General features: G+C 36.3%; 2 protein-coding genes across 12 annotated transcripts; one reads left to right on the top strand and one right to left on the bottom strand.

The window, feature by feature from the left end:
* Positions 1-1,343: 1,343 nt before the first annotated feature.
* On the top strand, positions 1,344-6,418 carry LOC144543749 (lipid transporter). Of its 8 annotated transcripts, XR_013508057.1 has the most exons (16): positions 1,347-1,771; positions 1,863-1,942; positions 2,054-2,148; positions 2,653-2,813; positions 3,154-3,305; positions 3,458-3,576; positions 3,753-3,926; positions 4,042-4,112; positions 4,217-4,288; positions 4,389-4,526; positions 4,713-4,868; positions 4,967-5,019; positions 5,291-5,469; positions 5,662-5,777; positions 5,855-5,921; positions 6,069-6,418. XR_013508057.1 is itself a non-coding variant. In XM_078292139.1 (15 exons), exons 1-14 carry the CDS (start codon positions 1,711-1,713, stop codon positions 5,720-5,722), a joined length of 1,572 nt encoding a protein of 523 aa, XP_078148265.1. In that variant the 5' UTR covers positions 1,345-1,710; the 3' UTR covers positions 5,723-5,752; positions 6,069-6,418. The 8 variants fall into 8 exon arrangements, 5 of the variants coding, with proteins under 5 accessions (XP_078148268.1, XP_078148265.1, XP_078148264.1 ...); XM_078292139.1 differs by lacking the exon at positions 5,855-5,921 and having other exon boundaries at positions 1,345-1,771; positions 5,662-5,752; XM_078292138.1 differs by lacking the exon at positions 5,855-5,921 and having other exon boundaries at positions 1,345-1,771; positions 5,662-5,748.
* Positions 6,419-8,476: 2,058 nt separating this feature from the next.
* Positions 8,477-15,544, bottom strand: MSH4 (MUTS-like protein 4). Of its 4 annotated transcripts, XM_078291951.1 has the most exons (24): positions 15,379-15,544; positions 14,887-15,090; positions 14,755-14,790; positions 14,385-14,497; positions 14,232-14,277; positions 14,110-14,156; positions 13,919-14,026; positions 13,763-13,838; positions 13,584-13,656; positions 13,363-13,508; positions 13,089-13,174; positions 12,862-13,001; positions 12,586-12,725; positions 12,432-12,482; positions 12,278-12,341; positions 11,454-11,597; positions 11,106-11,173; positions 10,930-10,988; positions 10,667-10,823; positions 10,219-10,271; positions 9,859-9,957; positions 9,612-9,726; positions 9,401-9,523; positions 8,477-8,901 (listed from the first exon to the last, which is right to left on the bottom strand). In XM_078291951.1, exons 1-24 carry the CDS (start codon positions 15,454-15,456, stop codon positions 8,731-8,733), a joined length of 2,397 nt encoding a protein of 798 aa, XP_078148077.1. In that variant the 5' UTR covers positions 15,457-15,544; the 3' UTR covers positions 8,477-8,730. The 4 variants fall into 4 exon arrangements, 2 of the variants coding, with proteins under 2 accessions (XP_078148077.1, XP_078148079.1); XR_013508022.1 differs by lacking the exons at positions 8,477-8,901; positions 9,401-9,523 and adding an exon at positions 10,032-10,085 and having other exon boundaries at positions 9,706-9,726; positions 9,859-9,931; XM_078291953.1 differs by lacking the exons at positions 14,385-14,497; positions 15,379-15,544 and having other exon boundaries at positions 14,887-15,000.
* Positions 15,545-18,211: the final 2,667 nt, after the last annotated feature.

Here is an 18,211-nt window from a genome sequence, read left to right on the forward strand (position 1 = left end):
AGAAATCAGAGAGGAGAGGAAGGGGAAACGCTACTGTTGCAGGATTAACTCTACGTTGAAAGCTTCCGAAATTCGTACCCCCCGATTCGGAGTGTAGACGGAGTAACACGAGCCGTGTTACCCTCCCTTCGTCTCCTGTCCCCTTCCTCTGCGCGATAGGTTCTGGAGCACACCCTTAAAGTTGAACCTTTTCATATTTTCATTTTTTCTTAAATAAATTTACCATAAATATTAGTTAATATTTGTCAATTTTTGTGGTTTCATAATTTAATGAAAATCATGAACATATGCAGCACGTACCATGCTGTAAATCGATCCAGTGGTATTTTTCGCTCAAAATTACAAACCTTTATAACATGAGGCGAGGGGTTAAATATTGATTAAAAACCTCATAAATGTAAATCCATTTGGTTTTATTATAATCTGTGATTTTTCAAGGATTATGAACTACTTTTGTGATTCAAATACTAAAGTTTGTTTTAGTGTGGATTTCGACTTTGAGTCAATCATCCGACTACCGAAGACAACATTTACAAAAAAAATCACGAAAGCATGCTAAAAATAAATCAATATCACAGGAATTAAAGTAAAAAATAAATACATTATTATATTTTCCAATATCAGGTTATTATAGAGAAATTTAGTCTCTCGTAAAGATTTACAAACAGAAAACAAAAAATATAGCTTCAATTAAAGAATACAACAAATTAAGAGAAAATGAACAACTCCTTGATTTTTTGCTTAATCACTGTAAATATCATTTATTTTTGAAGTTCGTTATCTCACAAGTCACAAGGTACGCAATATTCAATTAAGAATGTTGTGAGTGAATCAGTGAACTCAATTTCTTTTTATTTTTATCCCGATTAGTAAATTTTACTATAAATTATCTTTTATCAAGTTCCTATCATTTTAGCCTCTGCGGTTATGAATGCATCCCGTATAGCCCAAATTAAATATATATTTTTTTTAATCGGGCCTGGGTCTATTAACTTTTTTTTTTTTTTTAAAAGCCCGTAGGTCTGGCCGTCTGGGTCTGGCTCTATTGACTTAATTTCCCCTCTAAAATTCATAATATCATATTAATTCTTCTAAATTTCAAAAATTCACAAATTTACGCTGTTAATCAATAACTAAAATTAATTATATTTAATATTCTCTAAATTATAATTAATCACTTAATTGCTTGCCTAATCTGGGAGAATACGGGTTCCCCATTCCTCGCTTTCATCACTGGAAATGAATATCATCCGTCAAATATCAATCGGACAGTTCCGCTCCTCTGTCTCTTCCCCTCCAGGCCTCCACCGGTCCACCCTACCTCCCCTTTTCTCTCACGGTGCGTCTCACCGAGCTACCACGAGGCGAGCTACTAGCCGGTCGAGAGTCGCTGTTTTCAGATCGAACCCAAAGGTTGGCTCGGGCCGGCTCGGTTCGTTGTCAGGGCCCAAAATCAGGGGTCTGTTTTGAGATCGTGCCAGATTGAAACGAACGACTCAGATCTCATTCTTACGATCAGGTATTGCAATGGATCTGACTTCGAAGTTGACCCCACCTCTTCTCTCTCCGGGCTCTCTCGGACTCTCCTAGGAACCCCATCTTCCCGCCTTGATCAATTGGAGAATTTGTCTGTGTTTTATTTTGCTTGTGGCGATTTCTCTTTCTCAGCTTGGTGATATTGTTGCTTTCTGGTAGTTATTCCTCTGATCAATGGCGAGCACCAGCTCAGGCGCCCATGATAACATGGCTCATACCTTCAAGTACCTCATGGGTCTCTCTCTCTCTCTCTCTCTCTCTGGCTCTCTTTCTATTTACGCTCGTTCACATCTGATTGTACATTTTGGTTGACTGTTATATTTCAGCGACGCAATTTCTGTCCAGAGGAATCCCTTTTGTGTTCAATTCATGGATTGTTAGGCACCTCACTGAAGCTGACTATGCGGTTAAGTCTCCAAGTTTGACCCTTTTGATTTTCAAATTTACATTGCCTAAATTTAATTCTGAAATTTACTATATGTTTTGCTGATGTGTCTCTTTTACCTACCCTTTTCAGCTATATGCAGTGCAATTCCAATTATTTGTTACATGTGTGTTATTTCTTAGCCGGGAAGGTTTTAGGCGAGCATGCATGCGTACTGAAGTTCCAAGGTACTCCTTTTACTAGTGTGTCTCTGATTGAGATTTGTTAACACTGGAACTATGTATTTCCTATAGATAACTACCAATTGGTTGGAATCTGATCAATTTGACTTGTAACAAGTAATTTCATTTCTGTAGATAACATGATTGTTCCGGTAACTTCCATGATTGAATTCGTAATCAGTAAATTAACTTCTGAATGCCAGTATTTCTCTGTTACCTTTCATTATCAAATCCGTAAATGGGTAATTTAATTTCTGTAGGTACCAGTATTGCGCTGGTAACTTTCATGATCAAACCAACCGTAAATGGGTAATTTAATTTCTGTAGGTACCAGTATTGCGCTGGTAACTTTCATGATCAAACCAACCGTAAATGGGTAATTTAATTTCTGTAGGTACCAGTATTGCGCTGGTAACTTTCATGATCAAACCAGTACTGGTCTCCCTTTAGTTATAATTGTAGTATCTAGTTTTCAAGTACTTTTTCTTAACTGGTTGGCAAAAATTGCAGTAATAATGGATCAATTGAGGAATATGCTACACGTTTATTAAAGGTGGCTTGGATGGTATTCCCAATTGGCATATTTTTCACTTTTACCGGATGCGGGCTTGTTTTCTGGTTAAAAGACCTGAGCTTTTCTGACCCATATGCACAAGCTATACTAATAAATGGTACTGCTTTCTTTTTCTTATAAATTTCTGTACTTTCCAGTATCAAAAGTTTCTATGCAAACAATCAAAATATCCACTATACTGCTTCAACTTCTTTGTTTTGTTTAAGTTGGCAGTTGATTGGTGTTACAGGTTTTTATTGAATGGAGATGTAAGGAGTGTAGGAGATATTTTTAATTTATTATATGCTTATATCAGCTACTTCATACTATTGTTGGTAGTATATGGGTTATTTCTACTCGAGCAAGGTTGAAATGGGATAATATAAGTTTTTTATGGGCAGAAAAAATACCGTATGCAGTTCATGAAATTATTATATTATACAATTTTCAATTGTCAGGATTTGCGTGTATATTAGAACTATTGGCAGAGCCCTTATACATACTTTCTCAGAATTTGCTTCTGTTAAGGTTACGGTTGGTAACTGAATCTGTGGCTACTTTGTTGCGCTGCATGACGACTTACTTCTTTATTGCTGGGAAACATGATATGGTAACATTTTTAAACTTACAAAAGAGTTTGTTTACTTTTATTCAAAGACTTATTGTTACCAAAGACTTATTTGCTGAAACTGAAAGCTCCTGTGTTAGTTGATTCTGTCCTTCTGGATATCATGCTCTCTCTCTTTTTTTCCCCATTTTCAGGAGAAGGTAATTGTATTTGGTCTGTCACAAGTGGCATATGGTGCTTCCTTATTTATTGGATATTGGGCTTATTTCTTGATATTTAAGATTCTCAAGCCTGGACACCTTTTGCCTTTTAGGTAAGCTCCTAGTTTGTTTTAGTTTCTGCAATGGACCCCACCAAGACCTTCTTTTTGTACATATACCATTAAATTTGATTTACTTCCATTACCTTTGAAACCTTGAAGGCCAGTTAACAAAACACACTTTGCTATTTTTACCCTTAGCAAGGGATTAAATTTCCTGGTAAATTTAGTTTCAGGTTAAATACTTTAGTGGAATATGATAAGCAGTTGTGGCACATGTGCAAGATATTTACGGGTCAATCCTTTAGAAAGCTAATATTACAAGAGGGTGAAAAGCTCGTGCTTGTGTCTCTAGACACACCTTACAATCAAGCTGTTTATGGACTTGTCGACAAATTAGGCATGTAAGCACTGCTTTTTATTGTTCCTTTACATTTGAATCATTCAAATTTATGTTCTGTTTCAATAATTCATGTATGATGTTTCTTAATATCTTTTCGGTTAACTTTTTTCAGGAAGTCTAGTTGTTAGAATGGTGTTTCTTCCGTTTGAAGAAAGCTCTTATGCTACTTTTGCTAAACTGTCTTCTGGTTTGTTTCTAATAATCATTAAAAAAATGTATTTCGAAAAACTTAAGGCGCTACATATAAAATATCAAGCCAACTAATATAATGTTGTTATTTGTTTATGTCAGACAAATCGCAAGAAGCTGTTTCTCAGTTAAAGAGCTCCTTAAATGGTGCTCTCAAGCTTATTTTAATGATAGGTTTGTTTTTTTCTAGTTCATTTACCATCCTATTTGAAGGCCCAATTATAACAACAACAAAAAAACTGGTCTGACTCCCATTTTTTGGTAACATTTATAGGGCTTGTGGTGCTCGCATTTGGGCCTAGCTATTCATATGCATTAATAAGGATTCTCTATGGTCAGAAATGGAGTGATGGAGAAGCCCCTCTTGCACTTCGTTACTATTGCTTTTATGTCATTAGCTTAGCTATGAATGGTTTGTTTTATTCCATTTCAACCGTCGTAGTATTTATTATCACTAATATCGAGTTTTATTTGCGCCCCCCCCCCCCCCCCCCCCCCCCACACACACACACACACAAAGTATCTAAACATATTTTTCTTTCTTTTTTTGCATATACTTTATCAGAAGGTGACTCCTTTCACAAATTTGTATTTATAGGAACCACGGAGGCATTTCTACATGCTGTGGCAAATGAAACTCAGCTAAAGAAGTCAAACAACTGGTTGCTAATATTTTCTGCTATTTATATTGTATTAAACGTGCTTCTTATTAGATCTGCTGGGGCTGTTGGATTGATCACTGCAAATTCAATCAGTATCCTTTTTTTTAAACTTCTCACTTAATTACTTCCCTTTGATTGTTAGTTCAATTTTTAGTATGCTGGCAGTTTTTGTTCCTTGACCATGTTGCAGATATGTTGTTACGGATAGTCTATTCTGCAGTATTCATAAAGCAATATTTCAAGGTTTGTTCTCACTATTTTTTTTTTTTTGAAAAGGTTTGTTCTCGCTATCTTTTTACATTTGGAAAATATCCTTTTCAAATGGGAGTAGTATTTCTGCACTTCTGTTATAATATAAAAAAGGATGTTGTATTTTAACTCTACATTCTAGCACATTACCTCGTGACTATACTTCCTATGATTTTGCAACAGAAGGATTAAAAAAAGCTTAAGAAATTTGAGGGAATTTGCAATGATTTATTTCTGAATTTCAATATTATATTTTATTGTGCAGAACTCCTCTTCATTTTCATTTCGGGAATGCATGCCGCGTGGGTGGTTGTTTCTGTTTCTCTCTAGTCTGACAACTGTCATTTCAGAGAGAGTATTTCTAAAAAGGGAAAAGTTTTGGGACACATTCCCTATCCACTTGTCAATTGGTGTTGTTTGCTTCTCTGTTTCATGCGCTGCTATGTGAGCACCTTTAGATCTTTGCCATCCAAACTTAAAATTCTATACAAAAAGCATTGATGTAGCTGGCAACTATTTTGGCAATACTATATTTTAGCTTGCTTATCTCAATAAACTTTTTATGTGTATACGTTCTTAATGCGCTTCTCAAGGTCTCTTTAATAAGATTATTTTCTTTTTGTTTGAATATAATAGATATAGTCATGAAAAGCAATTCATCAATAGGATTATACGCACACGCAAGCATGCTGACTGAAAGACTCCAATGCAACCTCCCTTTGTGTAAGTTACAGGCTCAATTTGGTTCTCAAGTATTGTGTGTTCTTATTTTGTGATTTTGCTCATTTTTGGTCAATGAGCTGACCGCAAAGCATGTGGTTCAATCAAGGTTTTGTCCAAATTTGACTTGCTGCTGCATTCTGGTTTTCTACTGACAGTGACTTCAACCATGTTAGGTCTTCACTTTTTTTATATTCTTTTGCCGGGCTTAGTATTCGATTTTTAAACAAGTTTGGATGCTTTCCTAATCCATTTAGAATATAATGCACTAAATATTGGGAGCCTTATATATGACCCTGATAAAATCTTACTGAATTATGCAGCTTCCATTGGTTAAAGAAAATTGGTAAATGTTGTCCTGGCATGCCAAACTTCACCAATATTTTAAGCTCACCTTAGCAAAAGACTTAAGAATGTATGTTGTTGTATATTTTTTTCAAGTGGCAACTTGCTTGTTGAACATGTTACTTTAATCATGTAATGGATAGGAGCCAAGCATTTCTTTTGTTACACTTATCAATTTTGTTCAGGGTTTTTGTTTGTATTAAAAATGCCTTTCTGATAGTAAGTGGGGGAACGGGATAAACACTTTTAACATTGTTCTATTCATATATCGTTGTTTGATGAATCTTTATTCTTTAATAATTTTTTAGATGTAGTTGGCCTTATTTGCTGTTTTATTAATTAGTCCATAAGACTATTTCCTTGAAAATTGTATGGATTATAAAACTAGTTAAGCTACAACTACAATGTACTGCAGGTCTGCAAGATATCTGAAATATATTAGCGGTATTTTAGCCAAAGCAAATTAATGATCTAGCATAATTGTACATAGGTGATTGACAATCTGGAAGAAGATTAAACTTAACTGGCTTAAAAAAATCTTAAAAAAAAAATATCCGAAGGTTTAACTTCACTGAAAGAATTTTGGAGAGAATATTGTGTTGAATTATGCCGTCTGCTGAGCGCTCTCGTGATACACTAAATTACGAAATGGAAAGTGCATTTGAGAAATGAGAAGGAAAAGGCTAACTTACAGAGTTACTCTCATTGGTAGAACCAGTGTTTTAAAATGCGGTTTTGTTCATGCATGCGGAAGGCCACTGCATACCGCATATGTGGATTTTCATGCGGATTTTAAAATAAAAATTCACGTATATATATATATTCATATTCATATATTTGAATTTATTTTCACATAATAACATAACCAATAATAATTTTTTGAGTTTTTTAATATAAATTTTAATTAAAATACAATCAAATTATCAAAACTGCATAGGAAGACTGCATAGCCGCATATTTCAGTCCGCATGGCCACATATTCGGACCGCATATGCGGCCGCATGGACATTCTGAGCACAGCTACCGACCGCATACGCATATGCGGCCCATGCGGCCGCATTTTAAAACACTGGGTAGAACATTATAATTATTTAAAACATAAATATATTTTTGTATTTTTTACGAAAAAACTCGTGTCAAGAAAAATATTCTTTAGGAACTTTTTGGACGAGTAGACAATATCTCTGAATTCATGTGGCTCCGCCGCTGCTCTTAACTTGAATTAGCTATGCGGCACTTATAATCCCAATGGATGATTATGTTTTTTTTTTTTTTGCCATACGTTGTACACTTGTTATTTATTTATTTTTTTTCCAATGGGGGAGAGTGCGTATCTCTGAGATATCTCATATTTTGCGTGACCGACGTGTCCGGTGCCTATTTGGGGGTGACATAGGGGGGCCAGTATTATTTGAGCTTCGAGATTCGCGTAGAACTTATTGCAACGGTTGAGATTTTCCAAAAAGTCACGCAAAATATGATATATCTTAGAGGTAGGGCTGTAAACGAGCTGGCTTGGGCCGAGCTGAGCCAAGGCTCAGCTTGTTAATTGTAGCCCTAGCCTGAACCGAGCGAGCTGGACCTAAGTCTCCTGAGTTAAAAGCCTTGGCTCAGCTTGTGACAAGCTAACCCGAGCTATCTCACTGAACTTTATTGGGCTGATGTTATAGAAATTAAAAAATATAAAATAAGAAAGCTCATTCATACATGAAACAACCAAGCCCATTAAATATTATAAATACATGCAACAATCCACTAAATATTATAAATTCATGCAACAACCAAACCAATTCATACAACATATAAATCAACACAAAAATCAGCTAATGGGCTAAGCTGGCTTGGTCTAAGCTGGCCTCTAGCTCAGGTTGTTTATTTTGACCCGAATCTGAGCCGAGCTGGATCGTTAACAACTCGGTCCACTATCGAGCGAGCTAGAAGCAAGCCACGACCTTTTTTGACAGCCCTACTCAGAGGATGCGAATTCCAATGTGGCAGCCTCTGCGGCAATCTGGATCTGCTGTACAACCTTACATAGTCCGGTTTTTCGGTTTTGATATTGCTGTTGTAATATTAGGAGTAACTAAACATTTTGATTTGTTCATCGCAAATGACATACATATTTAAAATGTTGTCCCAAAAGTCCATGCGGACAATTATTTAAATGTGTTTTAATTTTCCAGTTGATTTTGTGTATCAAGAGCTAATGAATCGTTTCATATATATACAAATAAATTGATTAATGAAAGGATAATTTTAACACACTCAATTTCTATGATACATATATTTGAAAAATATTATTCGATTTTAAAAAATAAAGACAACTATACCCCATCAAAAAAATTGTTTTTAGATATTCATCCATTGATTTTAAAGATAGGATGTATACTAGAATTACTATTCTTTATTTTATAGAGGATAAAAGATACATTGTCTTCACACGGAATTGCATCTTGTAACACGGGGGATACACAACTACTGGATAGCACGTGTATAGATTTTTAATCGTCACAGGAGTCAACGATTAATATCATCAGATCTATATTCCACAGGCTCAATAAATTTCTCATTGATTCAGGAGTCTAGACTTTTCTCTTCTATTTTTCAAGTGCTTAATAATGTAAACTTAAAGATAAAATTTTAAGATGGTAACCGGCCCTCGAGATAACACTCTTTGAGATCTTTAAGTGCTTGTCTGATATTCGCTTCACTTTGGTTTGTATATTTCAAGCATATTAATCTTTGTGCTATCCGGTATGCCATTTGCATTGATTCGTGCTCTTCACAGTTGGTATCAATCCTTTTCACCTCCTACAGTCAAACACAAAAATTTAAAGGTAGAATTCCGTATGAAGAACAGTTGGATTTCACCAAGCCAAGCAACTTATCAATAAAGAGAGAAAAATGTGAGTGAGGCTATGGTACTATTCATAGCACAGATTGGTATGTACTACATATCAATATTTTCCTTTCCGAAATCCAAATAGTCAATCTGTGATCTCCATATGAAAATGCACTTGCAGACTAAATTTTACATATAAAAAAAAAATAACCTACTTTTTCAGAAACAAAGAAGATCACTACTTTTGAATGGTCTGGAATTTTTAGATCAAGTGATTTTCTAGCTATCCAAAAAAAATCTAAAAAAAGTAAAAATTAATCTACAAGTACACTTTTATACAGAGATCGTGTTGAACGGTTCCAATCGATTATTTAGACTTCGAAAATGGAGATATTGAACCATAGTACAGACCAATCTGCTATGCATAGTACCATAGCCTCACTCAAAATATTAGGGTTTGGAATCTACCTCTTCAGTGATCCTGGAAGTAATTTGCGTTGCAGTTTCAATAACAGTGCTTGGTAATCCAGCAACTCCAGCCAGTAGGAGGCCATAGTGTGGGACCCCCCTGGGTCCGTCCTTCAGATTGAACTGACACAAACATATGTGAAGTCAAATCTAGCATAATGAACTGATGTTATGAAAATTTAATAGTAAATGATACTTGTCAGAAATGTACCTTGAAATCTAAGCGATTGTTTCTCAGATCAACCTCAAAATGGAGAATCTTCACATTGGGATATAAGCTAGCTAGTTCTGATAGTCCCTCCATGTGTGTTGCAAAAATGGTATACCTAATTAAATGTATATAAGGTAAGTATCCTCCATGTATTTCACTTTCTAGACAAATCAAAACTTCAACCCAAAAGGTGTTTGTGCCAAATGCACGTACAAGTGCACCACTGGAAAAGAGCTTTGCAACTTACGCATTAGTAGACAAGAGATGCTCACAACAACTCCATGCAATTGCAAATCCATCAGTTGAAGAAGTAGCCCTTCCTAATTCATCTATTACTATTAAACTTCTGCAGAATTATAACCAATTGTTCCCCTCAGACCAAAATAATGGGGGGGGGGATAATTTTTTTTGCATGCAAACCATGTAAAATGTTAGAAAAATGCTGTTATCAGCAATGCTCTTTGTTGCACCAGCCTGGAAAAGAATGCAAATTATTGAATAACAAAGGGGCATTCATGTAAATGACACTTGATGAGGAAACATTCCTCAATTCATTTTGCAAGGATGCAAATGCAAGAAAACATTCAAGACGTGTATGGAGATATACTTTGGAGATAAATTCTGAAGAATGAATGCCATCTCTTTCATTTCCGTCATAAACTGCTCAAAATTGAATACCTATTAGTGTGGTTATGAAAGCAAGATCTCAAAATTGCATACAGAGTTGTTAATTTGGCACGAGAGGTTTACAAACTTCTAGTATTTATGTTAAGAAAATGTGTTGGCTCAATAAATAGCTAAACTCAAGCAAGAAGAGGACGCTTTAGTCCATATGCCAAGATATCCTATTAGTCTTTTACTTTCGTGTTTGCATCTGGCCATATAAGAGGATAACATGAGACAAGGACATTTTGCAAACCATGAAAAGTTTCTCAAGGACATTTCTGCAAAATGTTTATGCAAATAAAGGAGGTTTGCAAAACTATGCAAAATTTTAAGTTCTTCAGTTATAAACTAAGAATAAGACCAAAGAAAATTCAAGGAAATTACAGTACCGTGCTAGAATTGCTTTCTATGCTGTCCTCCATACCAATTCGTGTGAAAATTCGATCAGTTACTCTTAGAGATGCGAAACGGGCTGGTACATAACAGCCAATCTGAGCTAGGATTACTATTAGACATATTTGCATAAGATACGTGCTTTTCCCACTCCTACCTCATAAAGTTAAAAAACTAATTACATAAAAGCCACTGCAACACAACATTTTGCAAAAAGGATGTCATTATATGTTGCCAGAGTGTGCAAAATGGATCTTACATATTTGGACCAGTGACAATTGCCATGTTGGATGCTTCAGAAAGGAATATGTTATTAGGCTGCATGACAACAAATGCTACTTTTTTAAGCATTACCAAGGTTAAAATAACTAGTGTCTTGATTGAGTCAAATCATAGCAGTTGCAAATCTAACAGAAATGGGAAAGAAAAACATACAATATAATCCAAATGCAGGCTTTCAAGAATTGGGTGTCTCCCAGCATCTATTGCCAAAGGACCACTTTCTGATAAAACAAAATTAAAAAAATAGGAAAACTTATCCAACATGATAAGAGAACACAAATAAAAGCTGAGAATGAATCCAGAATTCACCTCGCCCACAACCGCCAATGGTTAATGACGAAGGAGGGGTATCTCATTTCTTTTTAGAAAGAAACAGGATGAACAGAGTAGGGCATTGGTCATAATGCTAGTAGGGCAGTATTCACATAAGTGATATTTTCTCATTATGGGAAAAACAGAAGAATATTATTTCCAACAAAAAATTAGACATAAAAACCTTACCTGTAAACTCAGGCCGGGTATATCGGCCAACTAACTTAGTGGAAACAGTATGTGCAAAAGAATTAACCATCATGTCAAGGAAGCACAGCACCTCTGCTAGCAGGGTCAAAATGGCAATATCCTCTCTTATTGCATCCATTAGTCCTTTATAAATTTAATTATTATGGTGAGTGTTACTCAAATGAATAACCAAAGGACTATGTTAGGGATTAAAGGCTGCGACATGACTCCACAAAATCACATCATGACATGAAATAAAGGTCTTTTCCATTTGTAGCCCAACCAAAGTTCATAATAGGCTGTATTATTCATGCCTCAGCAAATGGAGCAATAACCAGTGCACCCATAGAAAATAGAGGAAATATGAGCTGCGCCCCTTCAAAATAAGAAGATCCTCAATGTCCTAGTGCGTCATATTTTCAAAAGGTGCCCAAACTACCTCTGTCAATCACTGTTCTTCTCTACAAGGGCTGTAGCAAGGGATTTGCAATTTACTGGTAGAGGGCAAACATCATGTTTCTTGTGCTTTATCGTGCAGGGGCTGAGGTAGGTGTGGGCAAGATGGGGCTAGAGGGAAAAATATTTAACTTTGTTTTCTCTATGATGTTTTTGAAAATGATAGAAAATTATGTTTATAATCCAAAGTAAACAGATATTATATCCCACTAAAAAAAATATGAGCACGTGTTGCCCCACTCTAAAATATTTTCTGGCTCGATACTGTTTTTGGGACATACAATTTCTCATTTTTTTGGAAAATATCCATGACATTTTAGGGTTCTTTTGGATTCACAAAAAGCTTTTCTCAGAGAAACAGTTGTAACCTTCCAAACAGAGTTCACTTCGCATGAAACATTCAGCCGCAGCAGATTTGTTCCTTGCATTCAGCTGAAACATAATAACTGAACACCAATCACACAAGTGATACATAATGAACAACATTATTATATTTCATAACTAGCTTCCACATAAAATTACCGATGCGAGTTCAAAGCTTGAACAGTGTACATTCTTTCCATGTTTCACAACCTACAAATGCATTTAGTGACATATTTTACACAACTGGCACAGACAGTAAAGATATATCTCTTTTTATTAAACTATAGAGTTCATTAGGAAGAGAGCTCAAGACCTGGATGAATTTATCTGGCAGCCTCCCACTTATCTCCTTCTGAGGAATGCTGAAGTAGAACCCTTGCCGATTGTTATATGGTATTTTCAGATTTGGCATGTTAAATTCTTCTCTGTACTTGGTAGCTAGATCATGTATAGCTGCACTTAGCAACGGTTTTTTCAGGCAAGTTAGATTTTTAACAAGGTTGAAGATTAATAGCATATATACATAGAATTTTAAGGGAATTTCGTCAGCATATGTAAAGTACAGACAAAAATAAAAATCAATAAGTACCTTCGCTAGTGTCACAAAATGAACGCCTTGCCACATCTAGAAGGCCATCTATGCCAGCTTTAATTGCAAAACATTGTTGGGTCCATGCAACAAAAGTAGCCCTTGAATGCACAGCGTCTTCATCTATTGACTCACCAATTCTAGGGTTTGAAAATAATAAAGAGTGAATTAAGCTAACATAACAATTGACAGGGTTAAGAGCGAAAAGTGACTGAAAAAAAAAGAACCTGTTTCTCATCTCAGAGTATTTAGGGTTTTCACAGATGGTCCTAAAAATGTTGGAGAGAAGGGAGCTCTTTGCATCCTTTAAAACCTGACATTAATTCAATATTATTATCAGGTCATGTAGAGGTTGGGACTCAGCAGCAGTACCAGTAATAGTAAAATTTGGCAATACACAGAAAGCAAGAATAACAGTAGTGTATGCAGTAACTATATAACTACATGATAAGAAAAGGCACTTAAAAGTAGTTTGAGAGAAATTTGTGTGCTCGCATTTACCATAGATAGAAATGGCAAGGCATCCAAAGCAGTCTTTAAAACAATTATGTCAGAGATAAGCATTTGGCTCTTTCTTCCATTTGGAGACTTCAGCACTTCATCTGTTACCTTCTTTGGCTTGAAGCAGAAATGACACAGCACCTTATCTGCCAACAGAGTCCTGAAGAAATTATTATTTACCAACTTCATTTTACATGTTATTTGGTACGACTGCATCCTACCTGTCTCTTTTGGAAATTTGCGAAGACCTTGTGTCAACCCAAAGAAAAGTTCTTCATTGCTCATAAGCTCGTCCTAAAATTAAATATCTTTTATTAAAGGGAAAAAAATGGTACAATCAACCAATAATATATATATAAAATTTGTCAAATCATATAATACAAGAAGAAGTAACGCATACTAAGCAATCAAGGCGAGCATGTATTGTCTCTAAATCTTTTAGTGGTTGAAGTAGGTTGGCTCTAAGTAATCGTGTCCTGAAAATACTAATATATATAAATCTAGAAACAATTCCAAATTATAATAAAGACAGAAAAATGGTAGAAAGTGAAAGTACCCTCCAGTAGTCCTAGTAGTCTTTAGCATTTGAAAGACGCTCTTCTTTTTGTTGCTAGTGCCCCAAAGTTCAGTGTGTAATGGTTCAATTAATTCCAGAATTTTAACACTGGTAAAACAAAGCCAATAAGTTCTTACCATGATCTTAAATTAGGTACAGATGTTTCATGGGTGCATCAAAATAACAAGTACCTTGTAGCATCAATGTTCATATGGTCGAATGAGCCATTGAATGTTACCTGAAAATAAATTAGTATAGCCTGAGAAATTGAGTGCCCAAATTGATATGCAGGGAGTTATATGCAAAACAATACCGTTAGAGAGTTGTTCATGACTACTATGCCTTTCTCTGCCTCAGTCCTATCACAAAACAAAAGCTTGTTAAAAAATGGCTCAGTTGACATGCAAATCAAAATAAGACGGTGGTTGCTATCTAAGCAAAATATGTATCTACTTTTTAACTTTACCATTTTACAGTAGCGGCAGCCGAAGCTAGGCAGAGATAGTATTGCTTATGGTATGCATCCAATCCAAGTACTGATGGCTCTTTGGCTGATAAATTCTTAACCAATGTGGCACCCTTCACAGAATTAATATTATGATTAAGCCAATTAAATAGACAATGTAGCAACAATTGGAGAATTGTTTGCTACCATGTGGTGGTAGCATACAAGTCTCATGATATATTGCAAAACTACTGTACCAACAATGACACGGTTTTTCATTGTTGAGCTTCTTTAATTGATTTCCTCTTGTTTTATATTCATGGCCTGATTTTCTGCACTAAAGTACAGTACCTATCTGGTATAAGCTAGTAAGATCTTTCAGAAAATATACCTTGGTATCATCAAAACAACCTCTTGCCATTGTAACCTAAGAAAAATCATTAACCACAAAAATGTTAAAAAAATATGAAAAAAGTAAAAAAATCTATAATTTCCTATAATTTCAAAGAAAACAATATAAAACCTTTCTGTTTGAAGGAAAATACTTATCGACTAGTTCAGAGACTCCTGACATGCCATCTGGTGCCATTTTAACTGGTGCAACAATTATGACCATCGGGTCATAGAAATGTAATAAAGTCTTTGTATTCTGATAAGAACGGCTTGTTTCAATGTATTGAGAGAGGTGAAGAGAGGCTGATCTTAGATCCAAAGCTGCCACACCAACCTTAAAGTACAGAAGTAAAAAAACATGCACAATTTGTTAAAGTAATGAACAGTTGAATCTCAGCAATACAAAAAGGAAAGCTTATCACCAAAAAAAGAAAAAGAAGTGCAAAATTAGTATGGGCGTAGCTGAGGCTGACTCATGGACTCTCTTTTTTTCATCTACTGTCAGTATAAGTTTTTTTAAGAGAATTTTTTATTTTATTTTTACTTCTAGAGGCCTGAACGCATTATCTAAACAATCAAATAAGTGAAGGAGAGATGTCACAGGTAGAAAGGGAAAATATACTTCTTTTGCTCTATTCTCAATTAAACCAATTACAAAGCTGGATCGATCGCCTCCACCACCCGCATCCCCTTCTTCCATGTCCGATCGACTAGGTTAGGCTTATCAGTGAAAGAGAGAGAGAGAGACGGAGGAACGAGGGTGATTGGGGCCTTGTGGGTGTTGTACTACTACTGGCCAAGTCTGACGGTACGGTTCCCGCCAGTGCAAAGAGTAGTAATGGGATCAGTCCGATGGTCATAGGACTAAATTATGTACAATAACAGGTTGAATCCGTCCAATAAACATCAAGACTCGTGCAACCTCAATTCTCAGCAATCTTGAGTTGTTCACACGAATCTTAAAGAAAATCGAACGGATATGACCGGACATCGGACAAAATTCATCGTGCCGCCCCTGCTGTGCAAAGAGAGAATCGAATCACTCTGATTTCTGTGCTTCTCGCGTTTGGGAACTTCGTGTCGCATTGTTTGGGCCGCTGGGTCCGGATTCCGGTATTCTGGGCTCCAGAGAAGCCCAAAGAAAATCGTCTAACGCAGGGCGAGCGCGTTTTATTATTGTGTTTCATTTCCCGTTCGCGTTTGAAAAGCCTTTATTATTTGATTTATTTCTATTAATGAGCTTGTAATCATTAATTGCACATTATTTCTGATAACTTGTTTTTGATTAGGCGATGGATAGAGCTTTAGCTCTAAAGAACTGATGTAATTATTTGATTTCAGTAATATGAGATGGGTCTTGCCAAATGAAATTCCAATACCATTGACAAGTCATTAAGATAAAATAAAAGGTTGCTACGGTATTAGACGTTATACACCATAACGTTCAGATTTTTTTTCCTTTTTTTTAGTAGCAGAGCAATTTCAAATTATTGTTTAAATTAGCCAAACTGTATGAACCATAACATTCCCTGGACGTGATAAACCATAACGGTTTTTCTATATTATAAAATTTCACGAAATCCTATCCTTATTTCGATTTTTCAATTTTTTTCCCTATTGATAAAAAAATTCAGGTTCATCTCTCATTTCTACTAAAATTATGCAGTGAAATATAGAATTTAGATATACACCCATCATAACTTCATTGTTTAGATATTTTTCCATCAAAATTTAAAATTAGTTGTTTCTTCATCTAAACTCCCGATATTTTTAAAAATACCATTTTATAATAAATATTAAACTAAAACACCAATTTTGTTTGGATTTATCAGATCTCGCATGGCCGCTTCCAGGGCCAGCGGGCACTTAGATCTGGGCCGCTTCGCAGGGAAGCGGGCACCTTTTATGGGCCGCTTTGGGGGCCAGCGGCCAGGGCCGCTTCCTGGGGCAGAGGGCACCCTGAAATATTAAATTTTTGTTATTAAATTTTCAGGTTGAGAAAGAGGCAAGCAATGTATTTTTATCCGACGGTCAAGTTTAGATTTGTGATTTATTGTTTGTTTACTCGTTTATTGTATTAACATGCAGACACCTATTTAGGCGCACTATTATTGTTTGTTTTGATTTATTTGTGATTTATTTGTTGTTTTATTGTTTGTTTTACAAAATCGTTACGTTCAGATTTACTGTGACGAAAAATAATGAAAGATAAAAGCAAAATAGTACAATAAATAACAACATGAAAGAAAGATAAGCACCCTGATATAACAAATCACAGTATATGACAACACTAGAGTAAAAAAAAAGTACAAAAACAAACAACAACCTAAAAGTCAGAAGGACTGAATGGGTGCCTCGGCCTCCTAGTCCTCAAACCCTTAATCCGCACTGCGAGTGGCGTGTGGTCGAGAGAATCATCTGACTCAACGGCCTCGACCTCCTCAATCTCAGCTGACTGCTGGACTGCAGGACCAAATGCAACTGTGTGTCCAGACTCCTGAGTCGGTACCATACCGTAGGTAGCTCTCACGATAGGATCATCCATGGAGATGCCTGGAAAGTACGTACCGGGATGATACTGTGTGGAGGTGCCAGCAAAGTCCGGAATGGGAGGATACTGCGTAGGCTGTGAGCTGCCAGGAAAGTGTGGAAAGGGGTGCGGCATAGTGAACCCTGGTAGATATGCAGGAGGAATCGACTGGGTCGGATCATAACCCGGAGAATACAAACCATCAGGGTTTGGGTCGATATTGAAGCCGAGTCCCTCCTCCTACAAATTTACAAACAAGTTATGCATCATTTTTAAAAAAAAAAATGCACGAGTTGTATATATTAAAAAAATAACTTACCTGCGTAGAGAAAAACTGAGTAGGGATCTGCTCCTGAGTAGGGATGGCCTGCTCCTGAGTAGGGACAGCCTGCTCTGCAAAGCGCCTCCTAAGCGTCTCTTGTCCTCTATCGAACGCCTGACCGACAGTCTGAGCATCCTGGACTGAAGCCCACAATGCCTCGTCACCACCGTATCGGACGTATATATTAGGCTCATTCGATATGTCATCAATCTGATCACATCCAGGCAATCCTGCACATCTCAGGAGAGAGTCTAGGCGCATCTTGTACCCACATTGGCAGACGGTAGGTACATTGTGCTTTAGAATAGCTTTTCCGAGTCTCTTCCAGCCTCGCACTGTGGCCATTGTCGCCGCTATGACACAGCTCTTCACCAGATATAAAGCCTGCAAAATTATAAGTAAGTACAACGTAGAAATGTTGTACAGATGTAAATATTACAAGTTTTTAAAAGTAAACATATCGTAGATGCAAACGGTGCGCCGGCTGGAATGATACCATGAACTCGTCCTCGCCGATCCCTCGACCTCGGTGCACGCTCGTGAGGGTTGTCGGTGATACACCCCTCTAAGTACACCGTGTACGCGCCACACTCCTGATACCAA

This window comes from Carex rostrata, chromosome 25 (genome assembly GCF_964058835.1).
Source record: "Carex rostrata chromosome 25, lpCarRost1.2, whole genome shotgun sequence".
In the NCBI taxonomy this organism is placed as follows: domain Eukaryota; kingdom Viridiplantae; phylum Streptophyta; class Magnoliopsida; order Poales; family Cyperaceae; genus Carex; species Carex rostrata.

Bases quoted from the DNA above. Each gene is read 5' to 3' on its own strand.
- LOC144543749 (XM_078292139.1), top strand. From the start codon at position 1,711: ATGGCGAGCACCAGCTCAGGCGCCCATGATAACATGGCTCATACCTTC. The intron at 1,772-1,862 runs GTCTCTCTCTCT...GTTATATTTCAG, and splicing joins TACCTTCAAGTACCTCATGG to CGACGCAATTTCTGTCCAGA. The intron at 3,927-4,041 runs GTAAGCACTGCT...TTTTTCAGGAAG, and splicing joins CTTGTCGACAAATTAGGCAT to TCTAGTTGTTAGAATGGTGT.
- MSH4 (XM_078291951.1), bottom strand. From the start codon at position 15,456: ATGGAAGAAGGGGATGCGGGTGGTGGAGGCGATCGATCCAGCTTTGTA. The intron at 12,483-12,585 runs GTCTTGAGCTCT...ATGCATTTGTAG, and splicing joins TGCCAGATAAATTCATCCAG to GTTGTGAAACATGGAAAGAA. The intron at 10,989-11,105 runs GTATGTTTTTCT...GTTGTCATGCAG, and splicing joins GCCTGCATTTGGATTATATT to CCTAATAACATATTCCTTTC.